Here is an 18,737-nt window from a genome sequence, read left to right as displayed (position 1 = left end):
TTAGTTAAAAAGGAGCACTAACAGTTGCTTCCTGAACAGAAAACAACACACTGAAATGATGGAATAGCCTTGTAGAAGGGCCAGGCAGTGCAGACTGCAAGAGCAGTCATAATTATTGCCTTAAAAGCACTTGAAGCAGCAATAAACACATTACCAGGAACCCATCTATAACGCAGCTCCTTCAGGAGCAGCGTTACTTAAGTGACTTTAAATATGCCTTTGTCATCGAAATGGGAGCGGGAGGAACACTTAGAGCAAAAGCTCAATTTAGCACCGTTGGCATTATTCAAATGATGTGCAAGTGGCAGTGCTCAGGGAAAGGGTGGCTACGGGGAGGGATGGACAAACAGGTGAGAAACAGAGAATATGTGCAAGAAAGAAGGAGAAATTTAAGACTTAAATTATTTAGCGATAATTAACTAGGAACTTTCTGTCCACATCTGTGTCACGATGCAGTATAAAACCGAATATTTGAGTAGGTCAGGCTTTAAATCTTTAGATATATCCATCTATCCATCCACTCCTATAGCTTTATATACATATCCTCACAGAAATTAAATCTCAGGGTCTCTTTTCTGTGAATATGGCCAGAGATCCCCTCAATTACCGCTTTTATTTCCCATGTTCTACACTTCCTGACCCATCTGCTTTCCATCCAGGCAGAAAAAGAAAACAAAGTACTAAAGAACTTTTTTTGCCTCATGGAAAATTGTAATACATGGCTATTTAGTAATTTAAATACGTCATTTTGTGTCAGCAATATCTCTAATGCTAAATACATTAACCTATAACTTAAACAGTCACAGCATTTTATAGATAATACCTTACAAAAGTTGAGAGTTTCTCTCCAGAAATGTCAGGGAGAAAACAAAACCATTTTTATTTAATTTCATTAAGAATTTAACTTTCAAACTTACCAAGAAAATTAAAGGATAAACTCATGACAGTATCCTGCAAACCAGTGTATCAGTTAAAACACCCTGGGGCTTTCTGGGCAGGGGTTTCTTTAGTCAGGATTTGATTTACTGCAGCACGTTGCCTGCACTGGAGTGTTCTGATGCCAAGCTGCAGCATTTATCATTGATGGGGGAGCAGACAATAAGAATTTCCTGTATTTGCAGCTGAGGCTGGCACAGGAGGCACCAAGGCAGCCTGGTGTCCTTCCAGCCTGACAGCTTCTGGGAGAAACTAAAGTTTCCCCTTTCAGAGCTCGGAGTTTGCCTTCTTTAAGAAATAAAGCCATCGATAAAGTATTTTTTGCCCCCTTCAGAAGCACAAATTATAAATATCCTTTGCCAAGCCACGAAGATTTCTCTAAATGTCTGCAAGCCTTACTCTCTTCAGTGTTTTTGTTCTTTCTGCTAATTGCCAGCACTCTCTCAGTCTGCTGATCACATTTTTCATCCAGACAGCACCCAAACACAAGTGAGATCTGTGGTGTGGTACACGCTCAGCTTCTCTAGCACATGACATCCCTGCTATTTCTAACACTTCTGGTTAGAAAAGGCTGAACCTCTTACCTCAGAGTTTAATTTTTTTAATTGATGTAGTAATTTAATTGGCATTTTAGCCTTTGGCTTAAAAAAAAAAAACCCACAAACTAAATCTAATAAAACTAATACCACCTTCCCAATACTTTCTGATCAAGGTATGGGAAAAAAAAAATCAATGAGTTAGAGGTTAGGATTTTCATTTTCCTTCCATCCTACTTGTTTAGCCATTTATCCTTATACTAAATGGATGGAAAACCCTTCCAAAATGGCAAAGTGGCAAGGCAGAGGAAAATGGAGTTTATATTCCTGTTACTTGATCAACCTGGATTGCTCCAGTGAAACAGCTTCCTGTGGCAAAATGTTGATTTATGAAATACAGAATGCTTCACTGGAATATGATTCAAACAAAATTGTGTTGTGCCAGCTCATCTGCTCTGGCAGACTAAAGGAAAAGGGGGCAGTTCGCAGAATATTAAAAGAAAGTAAATTCCAAAGATCGTAATTAAATGTAGCTTTGGAATTGCTGATCTTCTAGAAATTAAAAAGTGCAAGTAATTCACACTTTGCCGAGAGCCTTCTTTAATACAAGAATATCCCAGGAAATGGATATTTCAGGTTTTTACTGCCTCTTCATTTCACATAAGAGCCAGAATTATTAATGTAGCTTTTACATTACATATTAAATCTAAAATACCAACACTGAAGCAATTCCTAAAAGTTGTCTCAAATATTACGCTTGAACTGCCTGGATTGAATCAGACTGAATTAAAGCCATGGGCTTCAGGACCTGTGTGTTTTTCACCCTAAAACATCAGCCCTTCAAGTAAAAAATGGTATAAAAAAATGATGGAATTCACATTTTTGACAGGAGACTGTATTTGCCTGCCTTGCCCAAACCTCATGAAATATTGGCTCTTAAAGCTGTCAGTGATTCGTGATAGCACAGGTGCTTTTCTGGTGGAGACCCAATTGTTTTAAGAGGGCAAATCACACGGGCAGCAGGTTGTACCCAGGGAAAAGCAGCCTGGTGAAAAGTGGGATAAGGGAGAGAGGCTCTGGGGATGAGGATCAAAGTCCTTTGTCCATTTTCCAGTAATATTTAATCCCTGAGGTCTACCAGACTGAAGACCTCCTTTCTGATAATATTTACTGTAGGTTTTTCAGCAAATTAGCACAAATGTTTGGGAATTAATTGAATATACATGCATAAATAAGCATTAATCTCTATGAATCTACAGTTAATAGAGATTAAACACCCTATAATCGTTTTAATTTTGGAGTTCCAGGCAGAACTGTGAACTGCTGAGGCTATGCTCTACATGGTTAATAGTAACAATAATAATAATAATAACAATGCCTTACATTTTAAAAAAATAGGTTCAGCTGCAGAACATGAATTCTTTAATAAAAAAAGCTCTGCATGTGTCTTCCTAGTAACATATCCCAAGATTTATGTGCATCATAAACAAATATGTCTGTGGCATTATAAAGTGTAATTCCACTGTATTTGTTATTAGGAAAGGGAATACAGTTTCCCATGTGCTTTCACTGTTATTTCTGCTGTAACTGGGAGCAGGCTGCCAGTGCGTTATCAGGAAATAAAAGCTACCCATCCCTGCTGTAAATATTCAAGGTGAGTGTTAAAGACCAGAGGGAATTTTGGGCAGGAAACCTGTGCCTGGAAAGAGCCTGATGCAGCATGGTTAAAACCAGCCTTTTAAACGCCTTCTGCTCTTAACCTGCTCAAACCCAGCTGATATTCCACACACAGGAATATTCTGGAGTGTTAATTTCACTGGTGGTGTAACACATGGGGTGTGCTGAACCCCAGCAGAGGAGAGAGCGGGGCAAAGAAGGGGGAATGCATAGCCCAAAGAGGAGCCTGAGGAATAAGGAAGGTTTTCCACAATGGAAAAACAGCATCCAGCTTTCAGCTCTTTCTCATCTTATTTCCAGGATTTGGATGTACACCTTGTCAAACAGTCCTGCTTGGCTAGCAGAGCATTACCCGAGCAAAGCCTGTCACAGCAATTCAGTATTTGTGATTTTTAAACAGCTATTCCCATATAAAATAAAATTACAGCATTACCCTTCAGCTGTGAGAGTAATAGAATCTCTCACTTCAGAAATGAGTGGAAATTTAATGTAACAACTATAATTAAAAGCTTGATAGTTTGCTGAACATATTTTTCCTAGTTTAATGATCCTGTGTTACATGAATTCATACTTTACACTGCAAGTAGCTACAGTTTTCAATGGGAATATTCAGAGAGAAAAGTACTGCCTTTAATGATTAAGATCAAAAGCAACTAGATTTTAAAAGTTAACTCCTCATTAATGTCACTTTCTGACTGCCACCAAAATGCATATGAATGACTCTGAAATAGGAATCTGTTTTAAGCAAAAACCAAAACTTTCTCCTCCAATCTTTCTGTGCTGCTTTTGTTTTTTAAGACAGTGCTATGCAAGTCCTCAGTGTGCTGGTGAGATCAGCTGCCTTCCCTAGAAGGCTAGAAACCCACTCACCACAAGAATTCACAACCAGTGTTCTCCTATGTGTGAAAACAGAGAAAAGCCAAGAGTTTCAGCTGTTAGGAGACAGGAGAGGATCACAAACGCTGATTTTTCACTGGGTTATTATTGCCATCGGCCATTATGACTCTTGGAAGACATATCATACCTCTAGGGTCTGCTCAGGGAGCTTGGGACCAACTGGCTTGCTGTGGGCACTTACACAAGGCTGAGCTGGAAAAACCATGTAGGAGGGTTTCTTGTTATCAGAAGTTTCCTTCCTAGGAAGTTACTGAAAGATTTCATCACTTTTCCACAATTACCTTGGACCACTTGAATTTCTCAAGGGTGCAGGCTTGAGTTTTTTGCCAGTCTCTATTCCAGAGTGATCTGAGGAAGAGCAGTACTTCAGTTTTGCTCTGAGTGTAATTTTCCCACTTTTAGGAAAGGTGCGGTGATCCTTTTGAACCTGAAACATTTCCTTTGACTGTTAAAGAGATTTGTACTCAATTTTACCTGATATTACCTAGTTTTATGAAAAAGTGACCTACTGGAACTTCTGAAACTGTTGATTTCAAATGTGCCAGCCTCAGCTGGTGATCTGAATCGATTTTACTGGACAACATACTGGCCTTTCATGTTCCTATTCAAGAGAACAGAGTAGAAATGTAAGATGGGCATTGCCGTTTTACTTTGGATCTTCCTCAGCCTCCTCCTCTGGACAGCTCACTATGGTGTCTTCGTGCTGGGAAGGATGATAGAGCAGTGGTAAGCAGGAGGATTTTCCAGGATGGAGGGGTTTTAAAACTTGTCCTGGAGGACAATGAATATTTTAGCTCCCTCTGCTCTGAACCTGAAGAAGCGGGGGGTGGCAGAAGCACTCTGATCTCTGGTGAAAGAGATGCAGTGTAAAGCAAGAACTTTTGCCTTGAAATTCCCTTTTCATTCCACAGAAACATCCAATTCTAGTTATCAAAACACTGAAGCGAGCTCCCTGGATAATGGAAGACAGCATCACAAAGAAGGAAGAAGGGTCAAAGAAGTTAAGCTCTGCCAGACAAGTATCAAACATCTCAAAAATATTAAAAAGCAGCACTTAATCCTAGTGGCTTTTAAAGCACATCCTTACTCATCAAGATTTTGCAAACTGAAGGTTTCACAATAACCTAGGAAAACAGTTCTCCAGATTTCCCTGGTTTGTGATTTTTATGGGGAGGGTGGGCAATGGGCAGACTTGCATAGGAAAAAAAACCCCAAACACATGGAGGCACTCTCTTAAAGCCACAAGACAGATCCATCATGATGCCAACACGCCCAGTCTGAGCCCTGAAGGACAGACCTCAGTTCAGGATATATCACCTGCTCCAATCTCTCCTCTATGATGGAATGTATACTGAAAAAAAAAAAAAAAATCCTTAATTCCCCACCACAAAGCATACCCATCAGTTAGGTCTTAAGCAGTAAATTTAAAGCAGGAATTTGAGATTGCTGGTAGGTGTTCAGAATTTTGAGATAAATGTACATGATGAGAACTTGAAGGAAGTTTTATTTTTGTGACAAGTTATCCAAGTGAATGATTTCCAAGGGCAGTAAAGGAACAGAAAACCACTCTGATTAAACCTTAGTAGATCCAAGTCCATAAATTAAAGAAGATAAATAAGGTAGCTGTCATTAGTCTAGCCTTTAAATAATTTATAGCAACTGAGTACCCACCTGTAACAGGTTGCAGAGGGTTTTTTTGTATTTTTTTTGCTTAAGGAAGCATGTCTGAAGCACCAAGACACAAGAGAAAGGAAGAATATACAACTCAACCAAAATGTAGTTGTTGGTGTTACCTGTCCTTTACCCTATATTTGCACTGTGCCAAAGAGAGGGAGACTTTGATCCTTTTATTTTGGCATGGCCTAAACGTGACCTGAGCTAACTAATGACCAGTCAGGGGTTTATGTGGGTGACATGCAGCACAGTGACTGACACCAGCACAGTTTCCTGCAACAGGACCACTATGGCTCAACATGCATTTTTTACCAACATGCTATTTTAGACCTTGATGTGGTCCCTGAAAAGCCTCAAGATGGTTTTGCTGTTTAATACTTATTTCAGAGATTAATTTTGTGATTGATCAGAGCTGATATGAGGGTTCTGCCCCTACCTTTTGGGCCTCTTTCTTCGTGGTTCTACAATGGAATTGGAGACAGACAAGCCCCACCTGCCTCATGCAGATGTGGATAGGGGGAAGTAGAGCATCTCTTCTTTATTTCATGGAGCTGTTAATCAGCTGGCCAGGCTGAACTGCAGCCATAGAGTGCAGAGCCACTGAAATTAGAACAAGCATTCCTGATCATGTTGCTTCAACAACTGGACCAATAATCCAAATGATCTCCCACTGGCAGATTGCCTTCCCCTGATTCCCCTGCCTGAAGAGCCTTTCTTCATGAGCTTTCTTTTGCCGAAAATGCTTAAGCTTCTGAAAAGTCAGAAGTGATAAGGAAATGATCTCTAAGCACCTTCACTGCTGGTGTGGTTTGAAAACAAACCAAGTAAGAGGTTCTAAGGCAGAAATAAAATTTAATGAGAAGGAAAGAAAAAAAAATAAAAAAAGATAAAATAAATGCAACAATACAAAAAGAAAAACCACTGACAGAGTCAGAATACAACCTGATCAGGGTGATGGAAGCAGTGCAGGTGAGGTGCTCTTCCTGAAGCAGTGATCCTGTAGAAAGGTCTGGTAGCTCCAGTCCTCTGGGAATCCAGTGAGTGAGGGCTGCTTCTACTGTCCCAAATCCCAGTTTATATCCCGGTGAGAATGCTTGGCTCCTCCCCGTGGGCGGAGCATCTCCCAGTGGGATGATGAGTCATCCAGGAGGACCTTGATGGCCCATTAAAGAGAGATAACTCCCAGAGGGATTTATCTCTGAATCATGCAAAAGGCATTGATGGGCCATGAACTGAAGATGGTGATAGAATACATCCTAAACTACAACCCAGGACAACTGCTGTGCTCAAAGCTCCAGCAGCTCCAGCAGCTCCTGCTGCCTGAGCTGCCAGGGAGGGATCCTGCTCAGTCCCAGCTTTGTGCCAGCAGGAACCCACAGCCCAAGGAATTGCAGCCTACTCTCAGCTTGGGCACGGGCTGCCTTTTTGCCTTCCAGGACTTGTCAGAAGATTTGGTTAGTATTCCTAGAAAATCCTTCAGACTCAGAAGTGATTGATGCTGGAGACCCTCAGTGCTTTCCCAAATAGGCTGTAAATTTTCTCAGTGGGTAAGGCTGACACAAAGCAGCAATCACTGCTGGCAGGGAACCACTGCAGCCATTCCCTGCTCCCACAGCTCCTGTGGATGCTCCCAGCCAGGCCTAATGCCTGTGATCTTTGCCAGGACGGGGAGCAATTGCCTTAACTCATCTGTGTGGCCCTGCTTAAAATAAACCCTGCTTTTTATGCATGCCTTTTGCCCTGTTAGACTGTCACCTTGCTCCTCATTTGAGCTTTTTGCCACTAGATGCTCTAACAAGGCCAGGAATTCATTTTTCCAGGAAGAGGCTGGATAATTACGACGGATATTTTTATATATCTGTGCACCCACACTTGTGCAGTTGGTCAAGGTGCTCTTGCTGCCAGGGTATCTGTGTCACACTCAGCGTCATCTCTCTCCTAAATACTAAATCACAAGCCACCTCCTGAGTTCTCAGGGATGTTATTCACCACTTAGTCAGGAGTGAGTAGTAAATTTGGTACAGTATCACCCCATTCATCTCCTTCAGCTGAAATGGGCTGAACCTCTGCTGGGACAGATGCACTCCTCTGGGGCAAATTAAATGTGGGTAGGCTCCTGACAGTTTTCTGTCTTTAGCACAGAGTTACAAAACAGCAGCAGAAGTACATCTGATCAATTGGGTATTCCATTCAAGAAGGGAAAATATTTTTTTCTGTTTGCAGTAAGCATACAACACAAATACGTGCATGTCATCACTATTTTCTTGCCTCAAAGAAACCCGCCTATCCTGCCAGACCTCACACAAAGGCAGCCAACTCCAGGGAAGTGCTGAACAGACTCAAGTAATAGCTATACAATAAAAAATAGGTCTGCAGGCAGAGCTGGCTGTGCTCAGCCCCAGCCGAGAGCTCCCTGTTAATTATTTATATGGCACGATGGATTAGCACGGCGCTTCACAGAAACAAATGCAGGAGGAAATGCAGTCCCACCCCTTGAGGAGGCAGGAGCAAAGCCCTGCTCACCTCACTGGCTGTGCCCAGCGCTTTGCAACCAGCACTGGCAATGGCATCATTTGTAGGAAGGACTGGGTGAAAAGTGTCTCCAGGTCCGTGAGGTTTGGCAGTTTCCCTCTGATCCGGGCCCTCCTGTTCCAGTCAGGTTTGGCACAGGGTGTAGGGCAAGTGATTTCAAAATCCCATTAAAGATTTGACTAATTCCAACCCTTAAGCTGCTTTCAAGCTCTAGCCAGTAAGTCAATAATGTGGACTCTTCCTAATTCCTACACTCTGCTATTATCTGCTATAAGCATGGGAAGTGGGCTAAAATCCTCACCACACAGAAATGATCAGCTTGGCTTCACTGGGCTTACAAATTCCTCACCAAGCTGAGTTTTAACAAGTGCAGATATAGCTGAGGTGATTGTTCCCCTTACGACAGGAATTTATGCTCCAATCTGAAAGCTGAAAATAAGGAACTTGGAATCCTGGTGTTGCAGTGACCCCATCAGTAATGTCAGGCTAGACATCAGTTCTTTACTGACAGCTTTTCTGTCGGAAAATAGCAGTGGCTAGTTATTTCACACCTTCTTTACAGTCATTACTATGATTTTAACTGCTTTGTGGTATTCCTATCAATTCCAATTCCACTGGCTTTGAAAATTGCCAAGACCACAGCAGGCTTAGTCAGATTTTTTTATCCTAGCATAGATTTCAGGGAGGGGGAAAAAATGGGAAGAGGTAATCAAAAAATCACATCCTGACAGCAGCTGCTTGCAGTGCAAAGAAACATTGCTGCAAGTATTCTTCGCTGTTTGTTTTTTCCCTCTCAAAAATTTCAGCTGGAAATTTAAGCTATTACTTTGTAGTCCTCCAACTTTCCACAGATCACCAGCATATTGCTGCGCAGAACAGCTTGGGAATGAACCTCAGGGCTATGTAGCTGCGCAAGCACTAAGGACAGATGTTAGGGACAAAAATGAATAAATGCATTAAAAGACTTCTTGATATTAATAAAAAGTATGTGCCATAGAAGCCTGAGAAAACTGTCTGGAAGTGAAAAACAATTTTGGTTGGAAGGAATTTCTCAAGGTGATCTAATCTAAGCCCCCGCTCAAAGCAGAGGTAATGTCAAAGTTATATATGTGCAAATATTTGCATGCATTTTCTATCTACAGTATATATAAATAAGAAGTATTGTGTGTACAGTGAGCATATCCATATTTTATACACACACATGAAAGAGCAGAGACCTGCAGTGGAATCACTATCCAGCACTAGGGTCTGCCCCTAAATGAATAATGATTTTGAGTAATGGCAAGTGAGCCCATTTTTGACCAGGTTCTCAGCCATATCCCTCAGAAGGTGATGGGACAGTGTGACTTTGGCCATGCACCCCTGGGACACCAGGCACTGGCACATCCTCCTGTGCCAAAAGTACTTCCTCAAAACGAGCCTGTGTGAGTAAAACAACTCAAGATGACAGCAAATTACAGACATGCTGCAAAGCAGGAGTATCTGACTCCTCCTCCTTCCCCTGATCTCCTTCCAGACTGAGTGAAGAACTTTCTCACCTGCCCCACGCATTGTGCATCCTCACCACCAGGCTCTGTAGTAACTTGGGATAATGTTTCCTTGGGCAGCTCTCCCTCATGGAATGCCCCAGAGGCGGAGCACCCTGGGCATCATGACCACACAGATCCTGCCACAGACACAGCAACCTCCAACATCTGGAGGTTTTGCTGCTTCCCAAAATTCACGTTCACAGCATTGCCTCTGGAAGGTCACATGCATGAGCAGGAGCCCTAACGAAATGCCAGGCTTTCTGCTCCACACTCTGGAAAGGTTAAGTCCTGCAAATCTTGTGTACCTTCTGTGCTTTTCCTGATGCTCTCAGTTTCTGGGAATGTCCCTGGGACACCTCCAAGTGTCAGGAGTTTGGCTCTGTTTTGCAGAAATAATGTTTAGAGGTGTCATGAAGATATTCTGACAGCTGCAGTTTTCAAGCTAAACAATGTCTATGTTTCAGAGACTCTTAGGACTTTCCTCCAAAACTAGATTTTAAATTTTCTCCAGCTGATCTCAGAGACACCGGTCCTTCCTTTCCCAAGAATCCTTCTTGTCTCTAATGCTGTTACCTGCCGTGGGAACAGAATGAAAGGCACACGAAACAATCTTGGTTAACAGAATACGAGAAAAAGGACGAGGATCTGTGCATCGATTCCCATGATGAATCCTTTTATGGTTTGACTGAAGTTTCAGGGATCACTGTCGGTGCACTTGCACACGCACAAACCCCCAGCTGCATGTACATCTGTCTCCCCACAAACAGCCCCAGTACTGACCCCCAATATTTGCCTCACTTTCCCCAGTAAGAAATATGAGATTGCACTGTGTTGGCTCAATCCAGCTGGCATCTCACCCTTTCACATGTCAGGAAGGGCTCATGCTTTAGCAGCTGTATTGATGCACACAGACCTTTGGATGAGGAGGAAAGCCTCTTTAATTACTTTGGCTGACTTTCAGGTTCTGTTTTGCCTTAACAATGCCTTCAGAAATCCAGTACCACGTTTTAGCATTGTTATCACTTAACTTAGATCTGGAGTTTTGCTCCGCAGAGAGGCACCTTCTACCTCAGCCTGGCCAGCCCATGCTTGGCATCAAAATCAGGAAAAGTCATTCCTTTGCCTTCTCTAAGGATTTGATAACCTCTACACTTCCCTCAGCCAGAGGTGTTTTGACCTTTAATTAAAAGGAAAATTTGTTGTCTTCCACTCAGAAGGCAGCAAATAATGAACTCATTAAAATGAGGTTACTGTTCAGGCCTTAGAGCAATAAGAGCCAAAGTCTCATTAGCAGCTAACAATCCAGAACACAGCACATAAATAAACCTAATATGGCAGAGCAAAATGCCTTCGTGCATTAAATTTGAGCAGAATCAAATGTTTACAGTCAATGATGTCTGGGGCATGAAGTTTTAATGTACTTAATGAAGGAAAGCAAATTGCTTCCTATTAGGCATGAAATGTTCCTGCAGAAATCGCCCCAAAAAGTTTATTATGTAAATGAAGGATAGAGTTATAATTAACAAGGACATAGCAGGAAAATATCAACTTCTTCCTAATAGATGCACCAATTATGAAGAATAAAGACACGGCAACTTCAAATCTACAAAAGGTAATTATATGGATTAATGTAAAAGGCTGCTGAATGCAATATAATGAAGAAACTGTATCTTGTGAGTGTCAGAGAAAAGCTTCACTGACGGAGCAAAGAATCAATTAATAAAGTTAAATCCATGAGGTTTGAGAGATTCCAGGCAATTAAGGGTTTGTGTTTGAAAGATGGGCTTAGATTACCTTAAAAAAAAAAAACCCTGTCTTTGCTTAGCCTGGCATGGAGACGTGCCTGTTTGTCCATGTGCACCGTGCTCCATGGCTCTTTCCTTGGAAAGTGATAATTATTAATCATGATCCATTTAACTGTTCAAAAATACCCACCCGTGGGTTGAACAGGGAACGCTGGTTGTGTTTCCACAGGCATGCACTGGAGGCAGGGATGGGATGGGGACCACTGAGCCCCCAGGGAAGGGAGGATACCTGTGGAGCCAGGGGCAGCAGGCAGAGTGGGAATAGCTGTGTGGCACCTGGCCTTGGGAAGGGAACAGCTTTCCAACTGTTAAAATTCAATTGGCCCTTCTCCCTCCTGCGGAACCTTCAGAACCAAATAAAACAAATGCCTTCTGCCTCACGTGGAGCCTGTGCAGATCCCAGGGAGGTTTCTGGCACTGGGTGCCAGGGATGTGCAGCCTCTTCACCCTTTCATTAGAGATAGGGAAGGCAGACCCTAACCATCTAAAAAGTTTTTGATATTAAGGATGTGGAAGACATTACTGCCCTTCCCCCAGACGGACAAGCAGTGACAAAATAAGTTTGGACTGGCTTAGCTGACGATATCTTCTTAGCTTTAAAAAGAGAGGAGGTCATGACAACAAAATTTAGCTGCGTATTATATAAATTAATATGCATTTATGGAAATCGAAATGGCAAAAAAAAAAAAAGGTCTTTAGTACCAAGCCAGATTCAGTTTGAGTGACAGATTTGCCCTTTAGACAGAGGGAAATGCTTGACACACTGCAGGTTCCAGGATTTACATCTTAATCCTCGCTCTGTGTTTTTAATGAGACCTCACTGGGCTGGAAGGCTCCTGCCTGTTCTGCAGCTCTGTCATCTTACTGAGATGTAGGGGAGCAGGAGAGAGGAGCCCAGGTGATGAAATGATGTTTGTTTCATGCCCCTTCTCGCGCTCTGTGTTAAGTGATGATAATTTCTCAAGATGTTCTTCCCTCAAAGGAAAATTAAATTGATTTTACTCAGCCCATCAGTCTTTCTCAACATATCTAAAATGCTCAAGATAGCTTGGAAAATTATGTTCTAAAATATAATGACTCAGATTCTATGCTTCTGACTTTAATGGTGTCAATTTAGTGCCAGTTTTTACCAGCTGGGGATTTTCCTCAGTGTCTCAGCTAACAGTGGTGTTCATCTCCGAGGTTTTACATTTTAGTGAACGTTTACTTGTTATATATTATGTAAATATAGTCCCACATGTGAAATTGTCACCGGATTGAAATAATCAACTTACTAAATGTCTGGCAAGATAGGCCTGAAACCATACAGCTACCTTAATATTTAATGCTAAAGCACAAGATTTACTGTCATAAGATTACTTTATTTCCTTTAGCAAGGAGAGAAATTTGCTTGGTGACTGCTGAAGCTGATAAACACTATCTCTGCTTTACATCTTCCTTGCCACCCAATGTATGTTTCTATTTAAAATAACAAGGCAGATGCACCCAGCTTGGGAGTCTCTTGTATTACACTCACATGCCTCAGCTGCTTAAACCCTGGTTTCGTTGTTTGTCCTGCACTGGAGATACTTTTGGTTTCTGATCCCAAATAGGTGTGCTGGTTGTTGCTTAAATTAGACCAAAAAGCTATTTTCCTGCAAAGTGAGGTGATATTATGGCCATACAGAACGTAATTTTTTCAAATGAAGGACAACATTAGCAGGGCTGGGAGGGGTCGTGTGTAAACCACTGCAATCATTTTATCTTTGAACTCTGCAAGAACATGAAGGTCCAATCAATAGAAGTGTTATTAATAGATAATAGGAAAAGTTCTCAAGAGCCACATAATGGAGACACGGCAAATGGATGAAAGCAGAGTTTATAACCTGTTCAGCATTGGCAATAGGCAGATAAATGCACTCCCCATCTCACAGGCAGCGTGCACCCAGAGTCCATGGGCTGGGAACCCAAAGCAGATCTGTGCACAGGGACCAGCTCTAGGAGCAGTGCAGAGCCAACAGCCAGGAGTAAACAGAAAGTAAAGCTCACATGGGCTTAACCATCTTCTCTCTTTCCCTAGTAGCTGGAAATATGTCCAAAACAAAAACTGCACAAGAGGCCAAGACTACCTATTTCTTCTATCAGCAGCACCTTTTCCTTCCATTTCATTTACAGTGGGCTTATCTTAGCTTGGAGGAGAGAATAAAAATAAAAATTAATTAAACTAAAAATTAATTTATGATGTGGACACTTCTACTATGGCTCAAACATGAGGCTTTGCTCATTCACACTTAAGCCTGAATTTGCTATTCAGACACAGCCCAAAATGGTCCTGCAGGTAAGTAAATCCCAACGCCTTCATGCCTAGACGACGAGTGGTATTCCTAATTTTGTGTTGGGTTTTAAGCACATTTTATCAAGCTTCACTAATCACCCAGAGCATGGGTGACCCAGTGATCCACTATATTGCTGCCTCTGGGTGGCTGGATCCGAGTCCTGCCATAGATCACTGCCCCAGGGGATAATATCCTGGGCCAAGCCACAGAACCATCACCTCCCTGGATTCTTAGGCACTCTCACTACCTTTTCTAGTCCATCAAACTCTCATGGAACAAATTAAGCTCTCTGTAATAGTTTATAGAAAAAGATGAGCCTCAAATAATATTAACCTTTCTAAATCCATGTTAATTTCTTATTTATTTCAGGCTTTACTAGAGACTCAAAATTTACTGCGCACTCAGGTTGCAAATTTTACCTTCAACCTTGGATTTTCAGGAAAATTTTACCACACAGGTAAGAAGGAACTTCATGCTCTCAGGTAGCTGCAGTTAGACAGGGGACAGAATTTTAAATCTAGCTTTAAGCATTCCCTTTCTAAATAACCCAGTGGCTCACTGGGAAATGTTCCACCATTTCAGAGCCTTGTTCAGTGTCCACAGGGTAAAGACACTAAGGATGAGCTGCTCAGGTACACAAGGATGCCCTCGGTGTTTTCCTGAAAGAGGCGTGGTGGTAAATCTTAGTGTTATAAAGGAGGTAAAGCAGTTGCAGAGTTCTCTCTAATTCCACAGGAGACAGGCCAGCACAGAAGACAGAGTAAGGTTTTGCCAGTGTGATAGGTATGATGAAATACTAAAGACTGGGAAAATCATGTCTCAGAACCTCTGAGGAGGCAGAAGCGTTTCAAGGGGATGCACCAGGTTTTGTTATGCCAGTGAAGGTAATCTATCTCGGTGATCTGCAAATCAGGAGGGATGATAAAAGGAAAACAGGATGAAAAGGAATTTGTATTGAAGCCCTGCCCTTTCCACACTCAGTGCAGTAACAAGTGACACACTTCCACTGTGCTTCTGTGGAAGATGAGGCACTTCCCCATCTCCTCATCCTTGTAACTCCTTTCTCATTTTTGCTCCATTTCTCCACAGCACAATACCTCCTTTTTAAAGGTGGTATTTCTTTTCCCTCTCTTTTGCCTTCCCCTTTGCTGCACCTACACTCAGGTTTCCCTCTGGTGCCACTGAGCTGTGCTGCTCCCTAGTTCAGCTGAGGCAAGAGGAGACTCCCTGCAAGGGAGAACCTCCTGTCCTTCCAAAGCCCATAACCCTTCCCACCTCTGGAGACCAGCTCCAAAACGCTCAGCTGCCAGCCCCACTCACTGAGTGATGCCAGGGAAACTTATCTGGAGCATGGCAGAAGGCAGCAAGAGGATGGGAAGGTGAGTTTTAAAGCTAGGAATGATGCAGTCCCTGCTTTCCTAGACCCTGAGGAGTAAGGCAGGTCACCCTGGGAGAAGGGATGAGTAGAGAGAAGGCAAAATGATGTGTTTGTATCACTGTCACTAAGTCCAGGCTGTTTTCCCTTTGTGCAAGCACTTAATGCTGAGCAACTGCTGCCCAGGAAATCTCATGGACTAAAGATACAGGCTGGAGAGCCTGGGAAAAGTGGGAGGCAGACAGAGATGGAATTACCTGCCTGGAGTCATAAAACAAGGCAGTGGCAGAGCTGTGGTCAGAGAGCAGCTCTGGAGAGAGAGCTACAGCATTGTCCTCACTCCGTGCTGACCTGCCAGTGCAGCTGTTCCTTCTGGAGCTTACCTGGACACAGGTGCAGTGCCACAAAACCCACAGAGCAGCCCGAGGCTCGGAGCTGCTCTAAAGCAGGAGCCTGCTCGGTTGTGGCCATCTCCAGAGCAGAGCTGGTATCCATCATTTGTGTCCACTGGGGAGAAAGCTGACCCACAGAGGGGAGGAGGTGGAGAAAGAGATGGTTTTGCTCAGTTAATATCGTGACATAGTGGGCAGTGTCTGGCAGAGACTATGCAGCCTTTGGGAAAACCCCACTCCCTGCCCTGCCACTATTTTTCCTTCCTTCCTTCATCCCAACACCCTCCACGTTGTCACAGGCTTTCTGATACAATGCTGACCAATTTCAGAGTTGCTGCTGCTGTAGAGAGAGAAAAGAGGAGGATGTGCATGTGGGCCCATCTGCCTAAGGCTCTCAAGGCTCCCCAGAATAGCACAGAACTGCTTCCCAAGTGGAAGTGTGTCCTTGGCTCCATGAAGGGGGTGGATGCAGCCAGGTTTTAACAGAGGGTGGGGATGGCCCTTCATCATCCCAGCTGACTGGGAGGGTTTCAGTGTATTCTCCACCCCATATACCCTATATTGACACATTACGAATAAAGCATGGAAAGGTGTTCTCTAATTACTGCACACGTGGCTCGCTGACCCACAGAGGCTTTGACTATCAGATACTCAACACATTCTGTTAGTGCTCTGCACCTGCTGTGCCTTATTGACTCCCTCAGTCCATTGTGCTCTCCTTCCCAAAGCTTGGATCATTTTAAAACTGTGGGAGGGAGATGAGGGTGAGGATGTGTTGGCAGATAAAAGTGTTACACGCTTTCATGGAAAGATGCTGCTGACAAATCAGAACTTGCAGTACGTCAGGCCACATCAGTGGGTAAACTCTGCACCATATTAACACCCCTCACAAAAACAAAGAGCAGACCCTGTTAGTTCTGCAGCTTTAACACACACTTCTTCATTGAAATTAAGGCATTCTCAGCATTTGCATTGAAGATGTACAAGATTATTGGTAGCAGCTTCCAACTCTGCTTCAGTTTTGAAATCCAAAGAGATGTCTAAGTACGCTTACAGTTTTCAAATATGGGGTTAAATATTATGCACAGACTTTGAATTATTACCTGTGTAAACTGCACTCAAAGCGGACAATGCTCACCCTGTTCATAGGTTTTATGCATTTTTCACATTTCAATGAAGTAAATTACAGAAAAGATGTTGATTGTACTAGAAAGTAAAACCTTAAGGTCCCTTGTTTAGCCTCCAATACTCTGAATAAGGGGTTGGGCAGAAATATTTAAACAACATATGCTCCCATCAAATGCTCCATTCAAACTTTGCATGAGATTTTTTTTGGAAATAACACTAAGAATTCAAAAAATCAAACCACATTCTTCTCTAAGGCTTGCAAGAAAATTTAACCTCATGAACAATGCCACCACCTAAGGTTAAGCTTCCAACATTTCTGCCTCACCTCTGGCATTACAGGATGGGGTTATTCTTCTTTAAAATGGAAAGGATTATGCTCCTTCTTCTTTGGTTTTTCTTACAGGAAAAGAAGCGCAAAGTTTCATTAGGTGTATATCTAAATTTACAAAGAATTTAATGAGGAGCAGTAGGATTTATTTCGAGAACCACACTCTACTTCAAAAGTTAATAAGACATTAAATGATTCCTTGACCTAAATCTACTCTGATTGTAGTTCTTTATGTATTTCAAATAGCCACTTTTTTCCCTCTTTGCCCCTAACTTTGGCCCAACAAAGACCTCCTCAGTTGCCTCACAAATTCCATTTTCTCCCTGCCCTGTCCCTGTTTTGAAAGCCTGTGTTAAATTTCTTCTCCTGCCTGTGCCTGAGTGACTGCAGGTGAAGCACATATCCCAAAAATCCAAGCCAGCACTCACTGCAAAAATGCAGAGCACAGAGGGAGCAGCCACCAGGCCTTTCTTTTTAGTATGGAATTCCCTAGTAACTGAAGTTGTTTTCTTTTTCCAGCAGCACTCCCATCAGCAGGAGCAGCTCCCTTAGAACCTGCAGAGTGCTGCAAAGAGGGGAGCAAAGGGATTCAGTGACTCTGGGAGAAAGTTTCAAAGTACTGCTCTCCTTGTGTAGTGGCATTCTTCAAAAACCACCACAGAAATGAAAAATAAAAGCCAAGAGCTGAAGTGCAGGCACTGAACAGGCAGCTCTGGATGTTCCTGCCAAGTAAACAGTGACATCCGTGGAGCATTTGCTTCCAATGCATTTTGCAAAACATTAAAGGGCCTGTAAGAAGACAGGATTTCCATGTTTGCATCAGGAGACTGGTTTTGGCAATTATTTCTTAGACTGAAGGGAAATAAAAGCATTCAAATGGCAAAGAACGCGAAGAAAATCTGCTAAAAAACAAATATCGTTGGGTAGTTTGAGGATGAAGCTTGTTGGAATGTCACTTTTCCTTTCCAGGCTGGAAAAGCAGGGCAGACGTGTCTGCAGATGGTGGGAGCAGCATCGTATCTTGTCTCAAATGGAAGGTTCTCTTTGTTACAGCCACAGATCCTCACTTCGATTTTTTTGGAAATAACACTTCTGCCTGGAGCAGATACCCTTCATTAACACAGGAGCTTTTATTGGGTTTACTTCAAGATTAAATCTGGCCAAAATTGAATACTGAACCCTAAGAAATATTTGGAAGCCTTTTGCCATTACAGCTTCATGCTTTCCACCTGATTATATTTTAAGACTTGTTTCACACTTTACCAGATTTCAATTAACCAATGCTAATAAAGTGCTAGTTACAAGGAGGTTAGAGGGGAAGCATGGATAAAAATTCACATCATTAATATGTTGCCTTTATGGAGACTATTTTGTATTTGACAGTGACATTATTATCACAAAAAACTGGAAAATTACTGATACGTACTGAACCTTTTCTTTAGCACTGATTGAACATCATTATTTGTCCAGCTTTCAAAAGACCTGGAAAACAGCCTTAATATTCTTGACACTCTTTGGTCACATTAAATCCAAGCTGCAAGGTTATGGGGTGAAAAAATGGTGTGGCATTAAAATAAAGCAAATAGAGAAAATGGGGAGGGGGTGGTTTATAA

At 42.4% G+C, this 18,737-nt stretch overlaps 1 protein-coding gene across 2 annotated transcripts in view; it reads left to right on the top strand.

The window, feature by feature from the left end:
* LOC136360798 (bifunctional heparan sulfate N-deacetylase/N-sulfotransferase 4) overlaps nt 1-18,737 on the top strand; it is a 70,282-nt gene that overhangs the window by 20,526 nt on the left and 31,019 nt on the right. For both annotated transcript variants that reach the window (XM_066318406.1, XM_066318407.1), the window contains exon 3: nt 14,271-14,358. In XM_066318406.1, the coding sequence (XP_066174503.1) occupies nt 14,271-14,358 (88 nt within the window). The remainder of the gene's footprint in view (nt 1-14,270; nt 14,359-18,737) is intronic.

This window comes from Sylvia atricapilla, chromosome 4, assembly GCF_009819655.1.
Source record: "Sylvia atricapilla isolate bSylAtr1 chromosome 4, bSylAtr1.pri, whole genome shotgun sequence".
In the NCBI taxonomy this organism is placed as follows: Eukaryota; Metazoa; Chordata; class Aves; order Passeriformes; family Sylviidae; genus Sylvia; species Sylvia atricapilla.
This window is presented reverse-complemented; position numbering and strand designations above follow the sequence as displayed.